General features: G+C 40.0%; 3 protein-coding genes across 3 annotated transcripts in view; 2 read left to right on the top strand and 1 right to left on the bottom strand.

Annotated features, from left to right (window-relative positions):
- Positions 1-13: 13 nt before the first annotated feature.
- LOC116038454 (zinc-binding protein A33-like) lies at positions 14-3,356 on the top strand. The gene is made up of 6 exons (XM_031282885.2): positions 14-528; positions 1,271-1,366; positions 1,526-1,756; positions 2,433-2,455; positions 2,542-2,660; positions 2,742-3,356. The coding sequence occupies exons 1-6, from the start codon at positions 139-141 to the stop codon at positions 3,290-3,292; spliced, it is 1,410 nt and encodes a 469-aa protein (XP_031138745.1). The 5' UTR covers positions 14-138; the 3' UTR covers positions 3,293-3,356.
- Positions 3,357-3,479: 123 nt separating this feature from the next.
- The window catches only part of ighmbp2 (immunoglobulin mu DNA binding protein 2), a 21,321-nt gene continuing 8,910 nt past the window's right edge, over positions 3,480-15,890 (bottom strand). The window contains exons 2-18 of the mRNA XM_031282880.2: positions 15,783-15,789; positions 10,768-10,799; positions 9,811-9,893; positions 8,937-9,106; positions 8,647-8,842; positions 8,462-8,559; positions 8,125-8,288; positions 7,805-8,005; positions 7,155-7,302; positions 6,891-7,065; positions 6,347-6,529; positions 6,133-6,251; positions 5,950-6,044; positions 5,195-5,318; positions 4,265-5,098; positions 3,970-4,169; positions 3,480-3,762 (exon numbers count right to left, since the gene is read on the bottom strand). Of these exons, the coding sequence (XP_031138740.1) occupies positions 3,562-3,762; positions 3,970-4,169; positions 4,265-5,098; positions 5,195-5,318; positions 5,950-6,044; positions 6,133-6,251; positions 6,347-6,529; positions 6,891-7,065; positions 7,155-7,302; positions 7,805-8,005; positions 8,125-8,288; positions 8,462-8,559; positions 8,647-8,842; positions 8,937-9,106; positions 9,811-9,887 (2,985 nt within the window). The 5' untranslated portion in view covers positions 9,888-9,893; positions 10,768-10,799; positions 15,783-15,789 and the 3' untranslated portion in view covers positions 3,480-3,561. The remainder of the gene's footprint in view (positions 3,763-3,969; positions 4,170-4,264; positions 5,099-5,194; positions 5,319-5,949; positions 6,045-6,132; positions 6,252-6,346; positions 6,530-6,890; positions 7,066-7,154; positions 7,303-7,804; positions 8,006-8,124; positions 8,289-8,461; positions 8,560-8,646; positions 8,843-8,936; positions 9,107-9,810; positions 9,894-10,767; positions 10,800-15,782; positions 15,790-15,890) is intronic.
- chid1 (chitinase domain containing 1) overlaps positions 11,014-15,890 on the top strand; it is a 6,217-nt gene continuing 1,340 nt past the window's right edge. The window contains exons 1-9 of the mRNA XM_031282887.2: positions 11,014-11,431; positions 11,640-11,783; positions 13,827-13,959; positions 14,042-14,086; positions 14,207-14,313; positions 14,401-14,462; positions 14,579-14,668; positions 14,765-14,866; positions 14,977-15,126. Coding sequence (XP_031138747.1) covers positions 11,327-11,431; positions 11,640-11,783; positions 13,827-13,959; positions 14,042-14,086; positions 14,207-14,313; positions 14,401-14,462; positions 14,579-14,668; positions 14,765-14,866; positions 14,977-15,126 — 938 coding nt within the window. The 5' untranslated portion in view covers positions 11,014-11,326. The remainder of the gene's footprint in view (positions 11,432-11,639; positions 11,784-13,826; positions 13,960-14,041; positions 14,087-14,206; positions 14,314-14,400; positions 14,463-14,578; positions 14,669-14,764; positions 14,867-14,976; positions 15,127-15,890) is intronic.

The raw sequence follows: 15,890 nt of genomic DNA, 5'->3' as shown, positions 1-15,890 counted from the left end.
TATACTATGGAATGCGTATTTAACCAGTCATACTAGTTTGCCAGCATAGTGTTCAAGGTTGTACAGCCTAGTCACAACACTACAGGGGCAGGAAGGACGTTTTCCTGTCACCTCACTTCACAGGAACCCTTAAGCCTGATGGCAGCAACTTCTTTCTCTGAAGAGGACTTACTTTGTCCTCTTTGCTCTGAGATTTATTACCTTCCTGTTCTACTAAAATGTGGCCACAATATTTGCAAAGTTTGTTTACAGAAGTTCTGGGAATGGAAAGGATGTCGAGAATGCCCTGTGTGTCGCACTGTGTCTGTCCCTGGGAGGCCTCCTATTAATTTGCTACTAAAGATAGCTGTGGACGAATATCAAGTGCAAAAGACAAGCAGGAATCAACAAGTTTGCCTGCTTCACAATGAGAAGCTGAAGCTTTTTTGTCAGAATGACGAAGTGCTTATCTGTCTCGTCTGCCAATCGTCAAAACAGCATAAAGTTCACGAGTGCTGTCCAGTGGAGGAGGGGGCCCAACAGAAAAAGGTAAAAATAGAAACAGAAGAAACACAATTAGTTATCTGCGAGAGCAAAGATGTGTTGCTACTGTGGTTAGTCTTTTTTAGGTGTAGAAGGGGATTTTATAGGGCTGCAACTAACAACTACTTTGTATTGTTTTCTCAATTAATTGATTTATCTTTTAGTCTGTAAAAAGTGTCCATCACAATTTCCCAGACCAACCAGTCTGAAATTGTGTTAACGATTACATAAAACAGAAAAGCAGCTAATTGATTATCAGAGAAATTGCAAATAAACATTTTGACTCGACTAAGAGATTCATTGTTATAGCTCCCGGACTCTTAAAGGTGCTCTAAGCGATGTCACAGCGTTTTTTAGGCTACAACATTTTTTGTCACATACAGCAAACATCTCCTCACTATCCACGAGCTGTCTGTCCCCTGAACACACTGTAAAAAAAACGGTCTCTGTAGACAGCCCAGGCTCCACAAACGCCAACAAAAACAAACTGACCAACCTGCACCACCAAACATAACAAACAGTCTTCCAGCGTTCCAGCCAATAACCAACAAGAAGGATTTGGGGGTGGCGGTTGGAGGGTTAGTGCTCGGAAGCACAGAAGGGAGGGAGAGGGGACGGGATGAGGAGGAGGGAGGGCGAGCTAGCCTCGTTTTGTTTGAAAATACTTTGAACGTCAACAAGAAGTACAGTCACCCAACATCGTTTAGAGCACCTTTAATGAACTTTTTTTTTTTTTTAAACATTTCAGACAGAAATTTCAGCCATGCTGGAGTCTTTGAGGGAAAAGCTCAGAATACTTAACAAGACCAAGGCGCACTGGGAGGAAACCAAAAACTATATACAGGTAAGAGTTATATTTCACTATTTATGGAGGTTAACTGTTGGACATTTAAATTCTGAATCTTTAGTGTTAAATTCACTTTCGGCCCAAAAATCCATCAGTACGGCACTCAAACATATATTTGATTTACTGTCAAAATAACCAGCTCTCTCAACATTACAGAGCCAAGCTTATCAAGTTGAGGAAGCGATTAAGGAGGAGTTTGAGAAGCTACGCCAGTTTCTTCAGGAGCAGGAAAACAGTAGACTAAAGGTGCTTAAACAGGAAGAGGAAATTAAAACCCAGGTGATGTATGAGAAGCTGGAAAACATCAAGGGCCAGATCAAAACCCTTTCTTCCACCATCAGTGATATTGAGGAAGCCCTCAGAGCAAAGGACTTACCATTTCTACAGGTACATTTACAGCCATTATGTACAACTATATGTACAACTATATATATATATATATATATATATGTTACACAAAAAGAAATCTTATTCATAACAAAAAACATTGTTTCACCACTATACACATATAGGCCTACATCATACTTGTCTAATAACATACACATAAAATACAAAAAACTCAATAAACACCTTCATTTAATAACCTCTTATTGTCCAAGCCTGAAGTCAAACCAAGAATATGAAACATTTGAAGTAAACTTCCATATTTTGAAGTTAGATATATTTAAGGTATAGTTTGTTGATAGTTGTCCACATTCTTGACAATAACATACATGTATGTTAGTGTATGTTAATTAAAAATCATCTGTAATTACTTGTACAGTGGTGTTTTGAGCTAAATGTTAACGACAGCATGCTAACACATTCACAATGACAATGCTAACATGTTAATGTTTTAGGTACAAAGTTTACCATGTTCACCGTTTTAGTTTAATGTGTTAGCATGTACATAGTGTGTTTTCCAGGTATTTGGTCATAAACCAAATACCTGCCTATATATATATATTTTTTTTTAATTTTATTTTATTTTTTTTTCCAAAGCGTTGAACATGTGATGTGCATATAGCTACACACCTAATATTTTGTTAATTCATTTTTTTCCACTTTCTTTCGGTAACTTAAGGACTACAAGCAGACAAAAAAGAGGTATGCCTAACTCACCATCTCCCAAAAGGAATACCAACTGTCCCCTCTCCATAATACAATGTAGTGATTACTTCAATATGTTTCAGGGCCAAATGCAACATTCAAGAGCCAGAGTGTATCAGAGATATCCTGATCAACTCAGCAAAGCATCTGGGATTACTGAGGTTTGGAATTTGGAAGAAGATGGCCAACATCGTCACATGTGGTAGGCGAACAGACAACGGCTTAAAAGGTAAAGTTTACGATGAAGTATTTTCAACATACTGAATTTTGTTTATACTTTCAGTTCCCATCACCCTGGATCCAAACACTGCCCAGTCCAACTTAAAGTTCTCTGGAGAGTTGACCTGTGTACAATACAGCAGTAAGCAGCTCCTACCTGACAACCCCGAACGCTGCACCAGCCGCATGTGTGTGCTGGGAGCGACCGGCTTCACATCCGGGAAGCACAGCTGGACCGTGGAGGTGGGCCAGGGCAAAGACTGGTACATCGGAGTGGCACAAGAGTCCATCAAGAGGAAGAGTAGCGTCTTCCTAAACCCAAGCGAGGGTTTCTGGGTCATCGGCCTGTGCAATAGAGACTCATTCTGGGCCCAGACCTCGCCTCCCACCAAGCTCGTGTTGAAGCAGAAGCCTGAGAAGATTACTGTACAGCTGGACTATGACAAAGGAAAGGTCGTTTTCATCAACGCTGCTGATTTGACAACAATACACGCATTCAAAGACAGATTTACAGAGAGGATTTTCCCCTACTTCTCCCCTGGATTGTATGCAGTGGGGGAAATGTCCATCCCACTGACAATCTGTCCTCTGACAGTAACAGTGTTTATAGGGTAGAGTGACATACAGGAAAACACATGGCACTAGAGTTGAAGAAGACTTTGTTGAGTGTGTGTTACAGGTGCTAGGCCTAAGGAACACGTTGCATAGTTTCAATTTAAAAATTCAGCAGCAAATTGTATGATACCAAACTGTGTCCAATGAAGGTTAGAAAGGCAACATACTGTATATTTGATCAACTTAATACTTTCAAACATTTTTATTGTTTAATCTTGTTCAAAAACAAAGTCTCCAGTTATGTTAATTATAGAGTTGATTTGGTATCATTAACTTTCATTCTCTTTGTCTTTTTTTGGTTTCCTCTGTGATGACATATCTTTCAGTTTAGAGTCCAGTTTCCTTTGCAGATAGGCTTTCTTACTGGGGTCCATGGTTTTGTCTCTTTTCCCACTCCCGGCGTAAAGAACGCCTTCTTTGCTTATTCTCATCCGAGCATGAGACTTGGCTTTATCCCCACAGCCGTGAACCTAAAAAGGGTTAACAGCATGACAATCAGATCAGAAAACCACAATTTTCTTATATTTAAGAAATTGATTTTTCACACTTGTGGTGAGATATCAATACACAGACTTTTAAAATACTTGGCGTCATCCATGCATTTTCAATACAGCAACATACTAAAAATCCACAAACCAAAACAACTACTATTTGGTTAGGGTCTGTTCCTGTCTTACCTCTGGTATATGATGACTGAGACAATACTGCCTGTTGCAGAACAGGCAAAGCTGTCCAAGTGTCAGCACGGAAGCTTTACACTTGACAAAACTGCATACACTGTCGGCCTTAATGACAGCGTTGATAAGTGTGTCAAAGTCATCATCTGGAGTGGCGGCAGCAGCGATGCCGCAGGCGCCTGCCTTCATTCGGCTCTTTCCTGGGAGAGAAATGGTAAGAGCTGAATTGTCGCAAACATATCGGAACAGACAGGTTAAAAATAACACTTTAAAATTAGAGGATTATATTACAAACCTTTAGCCGACTTGGGCTTCTTTAATGACTGGGCCTGAGCTGGTGGGATGTTGTTCTGTTGCTTTTTTTGTTGAGCATTTTCTTCCCTCTTCTGCTGCTCCCTCTTCATTCGCTCCAAATGTAAACTTTTGAGGTCTAATGGAGGTTGACACAGCGGCTCTATTTGGGGATTAGGGACTGTTTCTTCTTCCTGAGCTTCTTCATCTTCTTCTTGTCTTGGCTCCTCAGCAGGTGTTGGCACCAGGGGCCTGGCGACAGTAATACACCTGTCTTTCCCCTCGCCTTTACTCTCATGCACGAGGCCCAGCTCCTCAGCAATCTGGTGGACCAGCAAGCGGTCATGAGAGTTAAACGATGATGGGAACTGTAGTTCACTCTGATTTGAGGCCTTTAGAACGCTCTCCACCTGCGCTCTGATCTCAGCATATCTGTTCTTCTTCTGCTCTTCCTCTGTCAGTGCGGTTATGCAGGACTTTGTGTTCTTCTCTGTACCAGCAGAATTTCCATTACTGCTGCTACCAGTGGACTTCTTTTGTTGTTGCTTGGCCCTGCTGGGAGGCTGATCTTTGACCTTCTGTTTGGTGGACGTGGAGCTGCTGGCAGACGTAGAAGTCTTTGTGTCTTTGTGGTCGCGGGTGTAGTTTTGTGGCACAATGTCTCGGATGTACTCAAATGCCGTTCTGACCTCGCCAAACTCAGTCATGTGATTGATCAGGGACTTCAGGAAAGCATGATTCTGGACAGTCTGGGTGTCGCACACGACAGCGATGTGACGTCTCGCACGTGTAACAGCCACATTAATCCTTCTGTCCTCTGCCAGAAATCCAACTTCCCCTAAAATTAAAAGAATGAACAAATGAATAAATGAATGCTGCCAACGTTCATGGCGTGGCAGAAATAAAAAAAAGGAGCAAAAGTAAAATAAATTACCCTTTCTGTTGGACCGAACTAATGACAACACCACAGCCTCTTTCTCTCTGCCCTGAAATCCATCCACTGACTTTATCTCCAGCTCCGGATGCCTCGCAGAAAGTTTCTGACGCAGAAGATCGACCTTCACAGAGATAAAATCATTAAAAATCACATCAATGAGTGTTTTTGAGACACTTTAGATTTCTATTTTAACAGTAAATTTTTTTCTACGCTGGAAATCCAGAGTTCTCGCGAGAGCACAATTTGAATTTGCTCAGCGAGTCACTCTGGCATTCAGTAATGATGCTCATTAACTATGCCCTTGTAGCCTGCTGCACCAATCACATCAGTGTATCTGATATAGGCGGGCCAGAGGTGAGCTAAACAGATGACGACAGTTTAATCTACCAGTTAGCTCCGCTGGTAGCTAAGCGTATGGGGCTCTGGATACACCACCCCGTGTATTGTTGTGATTGGTCGTTGTGTTAGCCAATTGCGTGCAGTGAGATTTTCAAATGCATGCTTGGTGCCGCCCCTCGAGTTGGGCCATTTTCATTACTCAATACCAGACCCTTAATCTTTCAGGTTTGGGTCTGGATTTCAGGCTACATTTTTTCATTTTGGGGGATTTTATTTTTATGACTGTGAAAGTGTAAATCTTGTATTCAAAATATATGGACACTTAACCTATGTATTATTGCGTTGACACAGTACAGTAGTAGCAGTTGAGTTAAGATCTATTTTACAGTTCCTCAAATCAATCAGTGACTTACTTGTAGATTGTACGGAGCAATAACAGCGATGTCTTTAGCCTTAACCCCAGCTTCAGTCAAGGCCTTTATGTGCAATTCAACAATGTCTACCTCACCTGAGGATAAAGTAAACATACGATTAGATCCCACAACACCCTAACTGTAATACAATTATTATTATTTTTTACAATTAAAATGACTAACCTTGATTGCCTTTGGACTGCTCATCTGTGACCTCCATCTCACTCAGACCGCAGCCCGCAGTGTCGATAAGAAGAAGTGGCGTACTGGTCTCTTCAACGCAGGCGACTTCTGGTAGATCTCTTTTGCATCAAAGACATAATTTTAACACTTTAATGAGTTATCATTCACTGAAATACAAAAGTGAGATACTTTCCATCATCAAGCTTGCACTCACTTTAACAAGTGTCTTTCTACAGAGCTGTGAGCTGTTAGTCTTCCCTGGTACATCTCTTTGGAGGCCCACTCCATGATGGCACTGTGCATGCGGTACTGAACTGTTAGCATCCGGACCACCGAGTCCCCATACATCTGGATGAGTCTCTCCATAAGACTGAGAGACAAGCCTTTTGATGCAGCCCTGTGGAGCACAAAAAGAAAAAAATGTGCAGCAAACTTTCTGAGAACGTATTTCTCAATCAGCTTCTCAATTTGGCCGATGGAGTCCTAAAGAGAACACACATTTTCTGCCAAAGTTAGAGCAGTTTTATTTTTGAGAGACACCACAACAACACCGTCCTGATAAGGCAGATTTGAGTGTTAAAGCTCGGAAAAAAACATCCCAACTTGTTAAGAGCTAATCTCTGATTGTTTCTTATTTTGTCACAATTATTTAATGTTATGACGAAAGACTTCAGATATGTTTTCAGGGGCTTTATAGAAAATGTTTTAATTGTTGTCACAGGACAAATTATTTATCAAGAAATGCATAAAAACTTTACCCTTGTGATTTGATAGTAGGTGGTAACTGCTTGTAGTCTCCAGCCAGAATGCACTTGCGCGCTCTGAGCAGGGCGATCCAGCAGCTGCTCTCCAGGGCCTGAGCGCACTCGTCTATCACCACCCAATCAAAATGCCCTGCTGGCAGGAACTTCAGAGGGCCGTCACCAGAAGCACCTGCAGACACAGACAAGTGCTCTCTAATTGCCTTTTATCATCACTGCAACGACTGAAGTACATTTTCTCCACTCAAGGATAATACTGACCTGTGTTAGTTGATAACACAACATCTGCACTTTTTAGGATCTGGGCAATGGCTGTTGATTCCCTGGTTTTCAGCTCTTTTCTTAGCTCCCCTAGTTCCCTTTTAAAGTTCACCCGGTCTCCTTTTTCACGCATCTTCTTTATTCCCTTCTGAGAAAAATAATAATATATATATATTCCAAACCGTTCAAGATGTCACACATGCTATTAGGAGCACACCAGGGTTATTATAGTAAACTAAAACAAAAATAAGCAGTGAAAATTTTTTTTTGTAAACTAAAACTAAATAAAAACTAAAACCTTCAAGAAAAAATAAAACTAAACTCAAAACTATATAGCTAGGTTAAAAAACTAATAAAAATAAAATAAAACTGAATGTGAATCATTTCAGTTTTAGTTTTATAGCGATAATATACGATACAACTTTATTGTTAGTTTACACTAAAATTTGTTTGGCGTTCCCGAGCAGCTCCACTCAAATATATCACAACTACATATATAAAAACTAAACCTTTCTGAAAAACTGAAACTAAACTACGACTAGCAAACACACTCTGAAAACTAAGTTAAACTAAAATAAAATAAAAACGAATTAAAAAATCAAAACCGTTATAACCTTGGAGCACACACACACACACACTAAAATACTTACAATTGCTTTATCCATGTCTTTACGGATGTCTGCAATGATGTTTGCATTTTCACTCTGAGCAAGGATGGCGTCTAGTGAATGTTTCTGTATAGACTCCAGCAGTCTGGCAGGGTGACCTAGCCTGAGGACCTTTGCCTTGCACCGGGCTAACCTCTCCACTAAATTATCCACAGCCACGTTAGAGGGGGCACAGCACAGGACCTGCACAAACACAGAATCCAAATATGAAAAGAATCCTGTCTAGACTAAAATGCTGAAATTACAACTGCAGCAATACAAGACAATGACAGAACAGGGTAAATGTAACTGAATTTCTGCACCTTTTGGCCTTGTTTGACTGCTTGCAGGATGATCTCCACCACTGTGGTGGTTTTCCCAGTGCCTGGTGGTCCATGAATCACAGCCAGTTCTCTCTGAGACAGAGTAAAGGACACAGCGTCTCTCTGGGAATCATCCAGGTTTGAGTTAAAGAATTTAACTTCATCTGATGAAACATGATAGAATACCCAGAATTAGTCTGTGTATTGTATAATCCATGCTGATTTGAAAGTTTTTGAAATCAGTATATGCTGCATACTTGTGTAAAAGCTACCAACAAGCACAATTACATAGAGCAACTAGTTTTTGATAATATTTGCTTTGTGATGCGCAAGTTACTTGGCTGTGATTGAGAAGAAGGTTTTGTGTCACCGAAGAGAACATTTATTAGATTGGCAGCTGGTCCATTGCTGTATCCATTTAATGCATTCAAGGCACTGCAAGCACAAAACACACAGAAAATAAGTTGTTACACGGTTTCCTAACTCACTTGTAACTGTCTTATATTACACAATGTCACTCACTTTTTCATTCGTTTGTAGGTGACATCATTTGCTAACTTTAAGAGGTTGTGAAGAGCATCTGTATCAAAGCTAAGGCCATCCTTTGAATCGTCAAAGGCCACACTTATAGAAGCTTGGCTGACCCTCGTCACTATTCCTGTGCCAATCTGTGAAGCTGCGGTGCATCCGCCAGTGTCATACAAGCCAACAATGTCCCCTGTAATAAAAGACATAAATGTCACATTAAGCAAAATATAAAACAAAAGTAACAAAGAAACCCACAGATCAGATGGTTTATTCTTCTATCTCACCAGGTCCAAAGCTGTTGCTTGGCAGAGATGAGAAACCAAGATACTTTCTTGGCTCGAGGATGACGACTGTGCGACCATACAGGCCTGTTGACTGACTTCCTATCTGCAATTTCAGCAGGCATACTCCTTTATTTTGAAGATCCTTGAGAGAGATGTTCTCCTGCCATATCCTGAGGACACAGAACAAGTCATTTATAGTAACTGCTATCTACAATAAGACAAGGCAGGGAGATGCTACCAAGTGCAATTATGGTAAGTGTAGGATCGTGTTTTTGGAGCTTGACCCATACCAGGTACAAAAAAACTAAATAACTCTGTTGCTTTATTTTTGACCACTCTTTTTAAATCTGTCTCTTCCAAGTAGGGCTGGGTACTGAATTCAATACTTTTTAGGCACCAACCAAATTGCCTCCGAAGTATCGAGTATCGAAAAATGCCTTGTCATTCAATACCAAATTTCAATACCTAAGGAGTACATTTCATAAGCTTCAGTGAGCCAATAAGCATGCAGCATGCTTCTACCAAGATCTAATAATGTTGGTGATTGGCTGTTTAGCGTTAACACGTTGTACAGACACGCAGAAAAAACTCTACGATACGCACAGAGACGGGCTCACGTAGTAGGAACTGAAAAATAAATAAAAAGATTTGTGCCATAATGTTGCAATTTCTTTTTGTTTTATAAAATTGGTATAAAAAAAATATTATTTAGAAACTGGTATCAAAGTCATGGTATTGGTATCGGTACCCAACATTTTTGAACAATACCCAGCCCTACTTCCAAGTACCCCAATTTCATGGAAGTGCAGAGCAAAATTACTGAATGATCCCTTTATTTAGTGAAGTAACACAGTCTGGATGTTATTTTACATACCTGGTCTCCTCTATTTCAGCCTCCCTCTCCTCCTGTAGAAGCTCGAGCGTCTTTGACACAAATTGTTCAATCGCCATCACTCACTAAAAAGATCCAAAAGATGATCAGGGTTACAGCACACAGATCCAAACCAACATGTAAATGCTACTTCACTTAAGTTAAAGACAAACCAGAAGAGGTCCTACTTACTAACTACTGCTAACTTTTAATGCAACACAAAGTCCAGGTCACATTTGATTGATAAGACCTTATGTTGTAATTTATGGATAGATTCGTTCTCCCATTAACGAGGGTGAATCTCACCAGTGGTGGCATGTAACTAACTGAATTTATTCAAGCACTATACTTAAGTACAGCTTTGAGGTACTTCTACTTTTATTGAGTATATCCATTTTATGCTACTACAGTATATACTTACACACCCACTAGCTACATTTCAGAGGCAAATATTGCACTGTTTACTCCACTTTATTTATTTGTAATACAAATTCATGGAGTGATTTTAAGTTGTGAACGTGCTGTACTACTACAACATGAAATCTTGCATCCAATTACACTGAGTTCTATTACATGTGGGTACATTTATGCTGAATTCAGGACTTTTGATTTAAGTGGAGTATTTTATTACAAATAATAATAAAAAGCCTGAATACTTTTAACCACTGAGTCTCACAGCCTCACATACATATTTTAATATTGTACGTCGTGTTATTGGTTAATATATAACGTTACAGACCCATGTTTTGCCTCTCATGCATTATCATTATATTAGATGGTAGTTAACATACGGGTAATATGTGAGGAACCACTAGCAGGGCTTAGCTCAGTATTATGTTAAAGCTTCATGAAGAGTTTTCATTTCCAGAAATGCTGACATGTTAGCTTGCTAACCACACTGCACACAAACTAGCTAGCTACTTACTTTAGCTGCAGTTAGCAAGCAAGAATGGCACTCACCCGTTAATGTCAGTTATCTGGAGAGGCAGAGGACAGAAAAGCTAATGTTAATCATGCGGGACAGCTTGAAACTTTCTTGATAATATCTTCTATAGCATTAAACCAGTGGGTTTGTTTGACTCATGTTGTCTTCTTTGATTGTGCTAGTGTTTTAACATTCTAGCTACACTGCCCCCTATCTGCTCAGATGACTAACGTTAACGTTACTCTTCGCTCATTCACACACATTTTATTTTGAAAAACACACAACGCGGAAGTTACCCAGCTCCGTTGACGCTCAAGAAACACGTTGAGCTTATTAGTTGTCAATCAATCTGGCACAAACCGCCCGACAGTCAACACCAGGTTGTTTGTTATACATTGTATATTTTAGCATTGTGAACGGGGCCATTTTGGCCCGTTGTTCTGTGTGACTTCAAACCGCAGGAGGATATGCTGGTTGTTTATCTACCAGATCTCAGTCAGGAAGGAAGTATTTGCACTGCAAACCTGCAGACTCTGAGCTAACCCATTTTATATGTAACTGCTTCATCACTCCTGTTCACTGCGTTTTTTGGAAATGAGAACGACATTATTCCTGCTGCATGCCATCTCATGCTGCTGGTTGGTCAGTGCCACTCTTTCAAAAACTGATGCAAAGAAATCGCATAAAGCTGAGGCCGAGGTGAGTACAACTTCAAGTCTCTACCTTGAAATGGGTGCGAGCTGTGTGTGCTGCCAGGTCATACAGGTCCTCTAGTTTGCCTGGCATGTCTCTGGACTTACCTCCAGAATCAGGAAGAGGCCCTTATCATTGCCTGTCATATGTCCAGTCATGATGATGGTTATCTGTCACTGAAATTGGCTGTTTTTTATTCTATCTCACTGTTTAGACATCTCCATCTGAGTTGTCTGTGTTGGAGAGAGGCCTCGTTGTGTCAGACCCGCCTTGGAAAGACATAGTGAAGGAGGAAAAGATACACTGGGCTCACATCAAGAAAACATTTCAAGGATCAGTGCTTGGATATGTCACACCTGTAAGTCACCAACATATATATATATATATATATATATATATATATCTCTACATTCTCCCTTGCTGCTGTTTAACATTTGACAACACAGCATTAAAGGATAGGTTCAGATTATTTCAAGTCTGTCCTAATGCAACACTCACATGCCCATGTGCAGTGGCAGAAGAAGGCAAGTTTGTTTATACAGCGCCATTCAGACACAATAAGGCAATTCAAAGTGCTTCACATGGGCATACACCTACATTAAACATAAGATGTTTAAGAAAACATTAACATTGGATTTAATAGACAATAAAAACAAAAAGCAAGCAAACAAATGGTTACAGATTAAAAATAAGTTATGTATCTAATTTATTGGAAAGCCGCAGTAAACAATATGTTTTTTAACAATGTTTTGAGCCCCCCTGATTAAAATGAATGCTTGTTCCACAGGTGGAGAGCATAGAAACTAAAATCTTCGTTGTGTACAAGTAAATCAGAGATGTATTTAGGTCCAAGACCATTTAATGCTTTATAGACAAGTAATAGGATTTTAAAAGCTATCCTTTGACACACAGGAAGTACATAGTCTGGCTATCACCAGACCAAGCTCAATCTTTTAAGATTGAACATTAGTCTGGGGAGTCTGCTCTGTATTTTCTCTGCACAAGAGGCGTTATCAACGGGCATAGTTCAAATGACTCTGTACGTAATTGGATAGTCCTTCAACCAATCAGACCAACGATCCGGGTGACATAGCAGCGACAGTGGCATCAACAGGTTGCTCTGCTTCGGTGGCCGGCTTGTTGAATGTAAACAAAAAGCTGCTTGGTCGCTTCTCTATCGTCATCGTGTTAAACCCGCCAATAGCGTGCCAGGTGGATAAGCCAGTTTGTGATTGGTTCCTGCAAATTTGTAACGGAAGCAGGATAGATAAACGTACAGGTTTCCAGCCTGAGCTGCAGGGCAAAATCAAATCTCCAGCAGATCAGGCTGGGTTTACCCAGTCTAGGAATACACATATCTTTTAATAAAAGTAGTTATACCACACTGTAGATATACTGTTACATGCACTGAAAATGTTACTTAAGTACAAAAGTCCTATTGATATAATGATATCATTATTTATTTATTGATTTTTTTTATTGATACATATATTTTGTATTGTTAATTTGAATCTGCAAAGTCATTTAGGCTGTCAGATAAATGTAGTTGAGTAAAAAAGTACAATATTTGCCTCTGAGATGTAGTGGAGTAGAAGTATAAAGTAAAAAAGTAAGTAAAACCTCAAATTTGTACTTAAGTACAGTACTTGAGTAAAACGCCAAACTGGCTGTAAAGAGATCTTTTACTTTCCCAACAACAATGTAAGAGATGGGGGACAAAATCCACAGTCCACGTTCTTTAGAGAGTTCAGCTGAAGCAAACTTGGCTTCATGAGTCTCAGTCTGAGTTATTCAAAATAAGTGGTTTCTTAAAAAAATAAAATAAAACAAAAAAAAGACTAACCTCTGGTAGCTGGGAGCTAAAATAGCTGAATAATCGATTCTCAGAGAATTAATTGGGAACTTTTTTGATAATCAATTAACCATTAACACCTTTTTCAAGCAGAAATGCCAAACATTAGCTTATGCCCGGTTCCCTACAGTAAAGATTTGATGCTTTTCTTTGTCTTATATGATGGTACATTTTAGATTTGTGAATTATGGTGGCCATTTTTTTACTATTTTCTGAGGTTTATTAGACCAAACAATCTATTAATTAAGAAGATGGCAGGGAAATTAATCAACAATGAATGTAATTGCTACTTCTGGCCCTTAACTTTAAAAGTTACACAATGTAACTGTCTCACACGCTGTAGTTGTACAAGGAGGTTGTCACTTTAGGGCCAGTATGTGGAAGGGGAATGACTGCAGTGGCAGATAATTCTTTCAACATAGATATAGAATGTAGGTGTTGTATTAAGACAGACTTAAAGCGGTCCTTTAATGTGAACCTATTATTTGCATGTAGATTGTTTTGAGTCTTCATCTCTAAATTACATGTCTTATTTTTCCCATCCTCCAGTGGAATTCTCACGGCTATGACGTTGCCAAGATGTTTGGCGCTAAACTAACTTCAGTGTGTCCAGTTTGGCTTCAGCTCCGCCGACGGGGACCTGAAACCTTTGATGTTAGTGGACTCCACGATCATGACACAGGTAGAGGACCAACGTCACTGACGATGTCCAATGGGAAGTGTTTTCTAGTGACTAATGTACAAGAGTCTTTTTGTCTGTCCAGGCTGGGCCAAAGCTGTACGCAAGTCGAACAAAAAAATCCGGATGGGTGAGTATATGTCCTCCCCACTGCCCACAACTCAGATCTGTTAATGTGTGCAAGTGCTTTCAGATGAAACTGTTATTGTTTGGTCATTTGTTTTAGTTCCTTCATTGTCTTTACCCTCAGTTCCTCGGCTGTTATTTGATGGCTGGTCTTACCAGGACTACATGAGCGTGCTGGGGAGTGAAGATGAAATTGAAGAGCTCGGAAGTGAGCTGGTGGATGTTGCAAAGGTAATTAAGTGTTGTGTTTATCTTTAACTCACTCGCAACAGTGTTGTGTTTGTCCAGCGTCTGTCTAATGAAGCTGTGGCCTTGCAGACAGAAGGTTTCGATGGTTTCACGTTGGAGCTGTGGAGCCAGCTGGGAGGAAACAAAAGAAAGTGAGTTATTCTGTTAACACATCTGTATTACTACCTGACCATCATTCTTTTTTTTGTCTGAGGTTATTCAAGAAGACAATACAAATAATAAAACATGCAAAACATTCTTCATACAGGGAGCTGGTCCATTTTGTGAAACACATATGTGAGACTTTGAAGGCTAAAAGATTAGACTGCATTCTTGTCATCCCACCTGCTGTGACAAGGTGAATACAATTAATTTGCTTTCAAGGACTATAAATACTATATAAAAATTGGTGCTGACTTTCCTTTGCCTTTCTTTTCTTTCCCACCATAATCAGTGTGGGGCAGCCGGGTATGTTTGGCAGGGAGGAGTTTGAGGAGTTGGCCCCAGTAGTCGATGGATTCAGCCTCATGACATACGACTACTCCAGCGGTGCCAGGTGAGTGTCACAGACACTTCATTGTGGTAGAAATGTTTTAGGTAGTGACATGATGAGTAGAATAATAATGTTCTAAATTATCTGGGTTTATTGTTTTTGTTTTTTAATAGACCGGGCCCGAGCTCCCCCCTGCCCTGGATGAGAGACTGTGTCCTCCAGCTTGCACCCACCACTCAGTGGAGGCAAAAGATCCTGCTTGGACTCAATTTGTATGGCCTTGATTTTGCAAGCCAGGGAACAGAGCCAATCCTGGGAGGAAGGTAAGATAATACTGTGACTACTGCTGGACTAATTTATTCACATTTTAGCAATAAAAGTTTTAAACATTTCAAACTTTAAAAGAAGACTCCACCGATTTAGCATTGCCCTAAACATTGTTGGACTCACTATGGACGTTTTTTTTAAATTTATTTTTTTATAAATATGATCAAAATCGATGCAGTAGAACCAGAGAGAACTTCTAGGCACTCTTCTTTCTTGTCAAAACTGGTGCCTACATTACCCACAATGCAACTCGACCAACAACAGTTTGGTAATAGATATGCTAGTAGTGCTAAGCTAATCTAGCCTCAAGCAGAGATGAGGAGCAGGCTAGACAGGTCTGGTAAACTCACTTCTTTCTAACTCCACATCCCCAGATGCTCTGTTATCAAACTTGTAGTCTTCTGCCCCAATCAACACTGACTCAAGTGACATCACTTGAGGGAATTTTATCAGCTTTCGCAAAGCGCCCTCTGGACCCACAAAAAGGCTTTATACTACTTTTTCCCCCCCATATGCAGCAGTATTCCCCAAACCTGACTTTGATGTGTACAATTAGTGGAGTTCCCCTTTAAAAACCCTGAAAACTTTCAAATCATAACTATTTCTTAACATAAAATATTCATGACCAAATAAGCAACAATCAAAGTTAAAGTTGAACTCTTTAAACTGATTGGGGCTCCAAAGTATTTGACATCATCTTTTCCAACCAAGCCCTTGTCTAGCCAGTGAGAAGAGCAGCGACTAAAAACATAAATAATCT

The sequence above is a fragment of the Sander lucioperca genome, chromosome 7 (assembly GCF_008315115.2).
Source record: "Sander lucioperca isolate FBNREF2018 chromosome 7, SLUC_FBN_1.2, whole genome shotgun sequence".
Lineage (NCBI taxonomy): Eukaryota > Metazoa > Chordata > Actinopteri > Perciformes > Percidae > Sander > Sander lucioperca.
The sequence above is the reverse complement of the archived record's forward strand: the minus strand, read 5'-3'. Positions and strand labels throughout refer to the sequence as shown.

What these genes read in the sequence shown, in the direction of transcription:
- LOC116038454 (XM_031282885.2), top strand. Translation starts at nt 139, where the DNA reads ATGGCAGCAACTTCTTTCTCTGAAGAGGACTTACTTTGTCCTCTTTGC. An exon ending in AGGGGGCCCAACAGAAAAAG is followed by an intron (nt 529 to 1,270) that starts GTAAAAATAGAA and finishes TAAACATTTCAG; the next exon opens with ACAGAAATTTCAGCCATGCT. An exon ending in GGCCAACATCGTCACATGTG is followed by an intron (nt 2,661 to 2,741) that starts GTAGGCGAACAG and finishes TTATACTTTCAG; the next exon opens with TTCCCATCACCCTGGATCCA.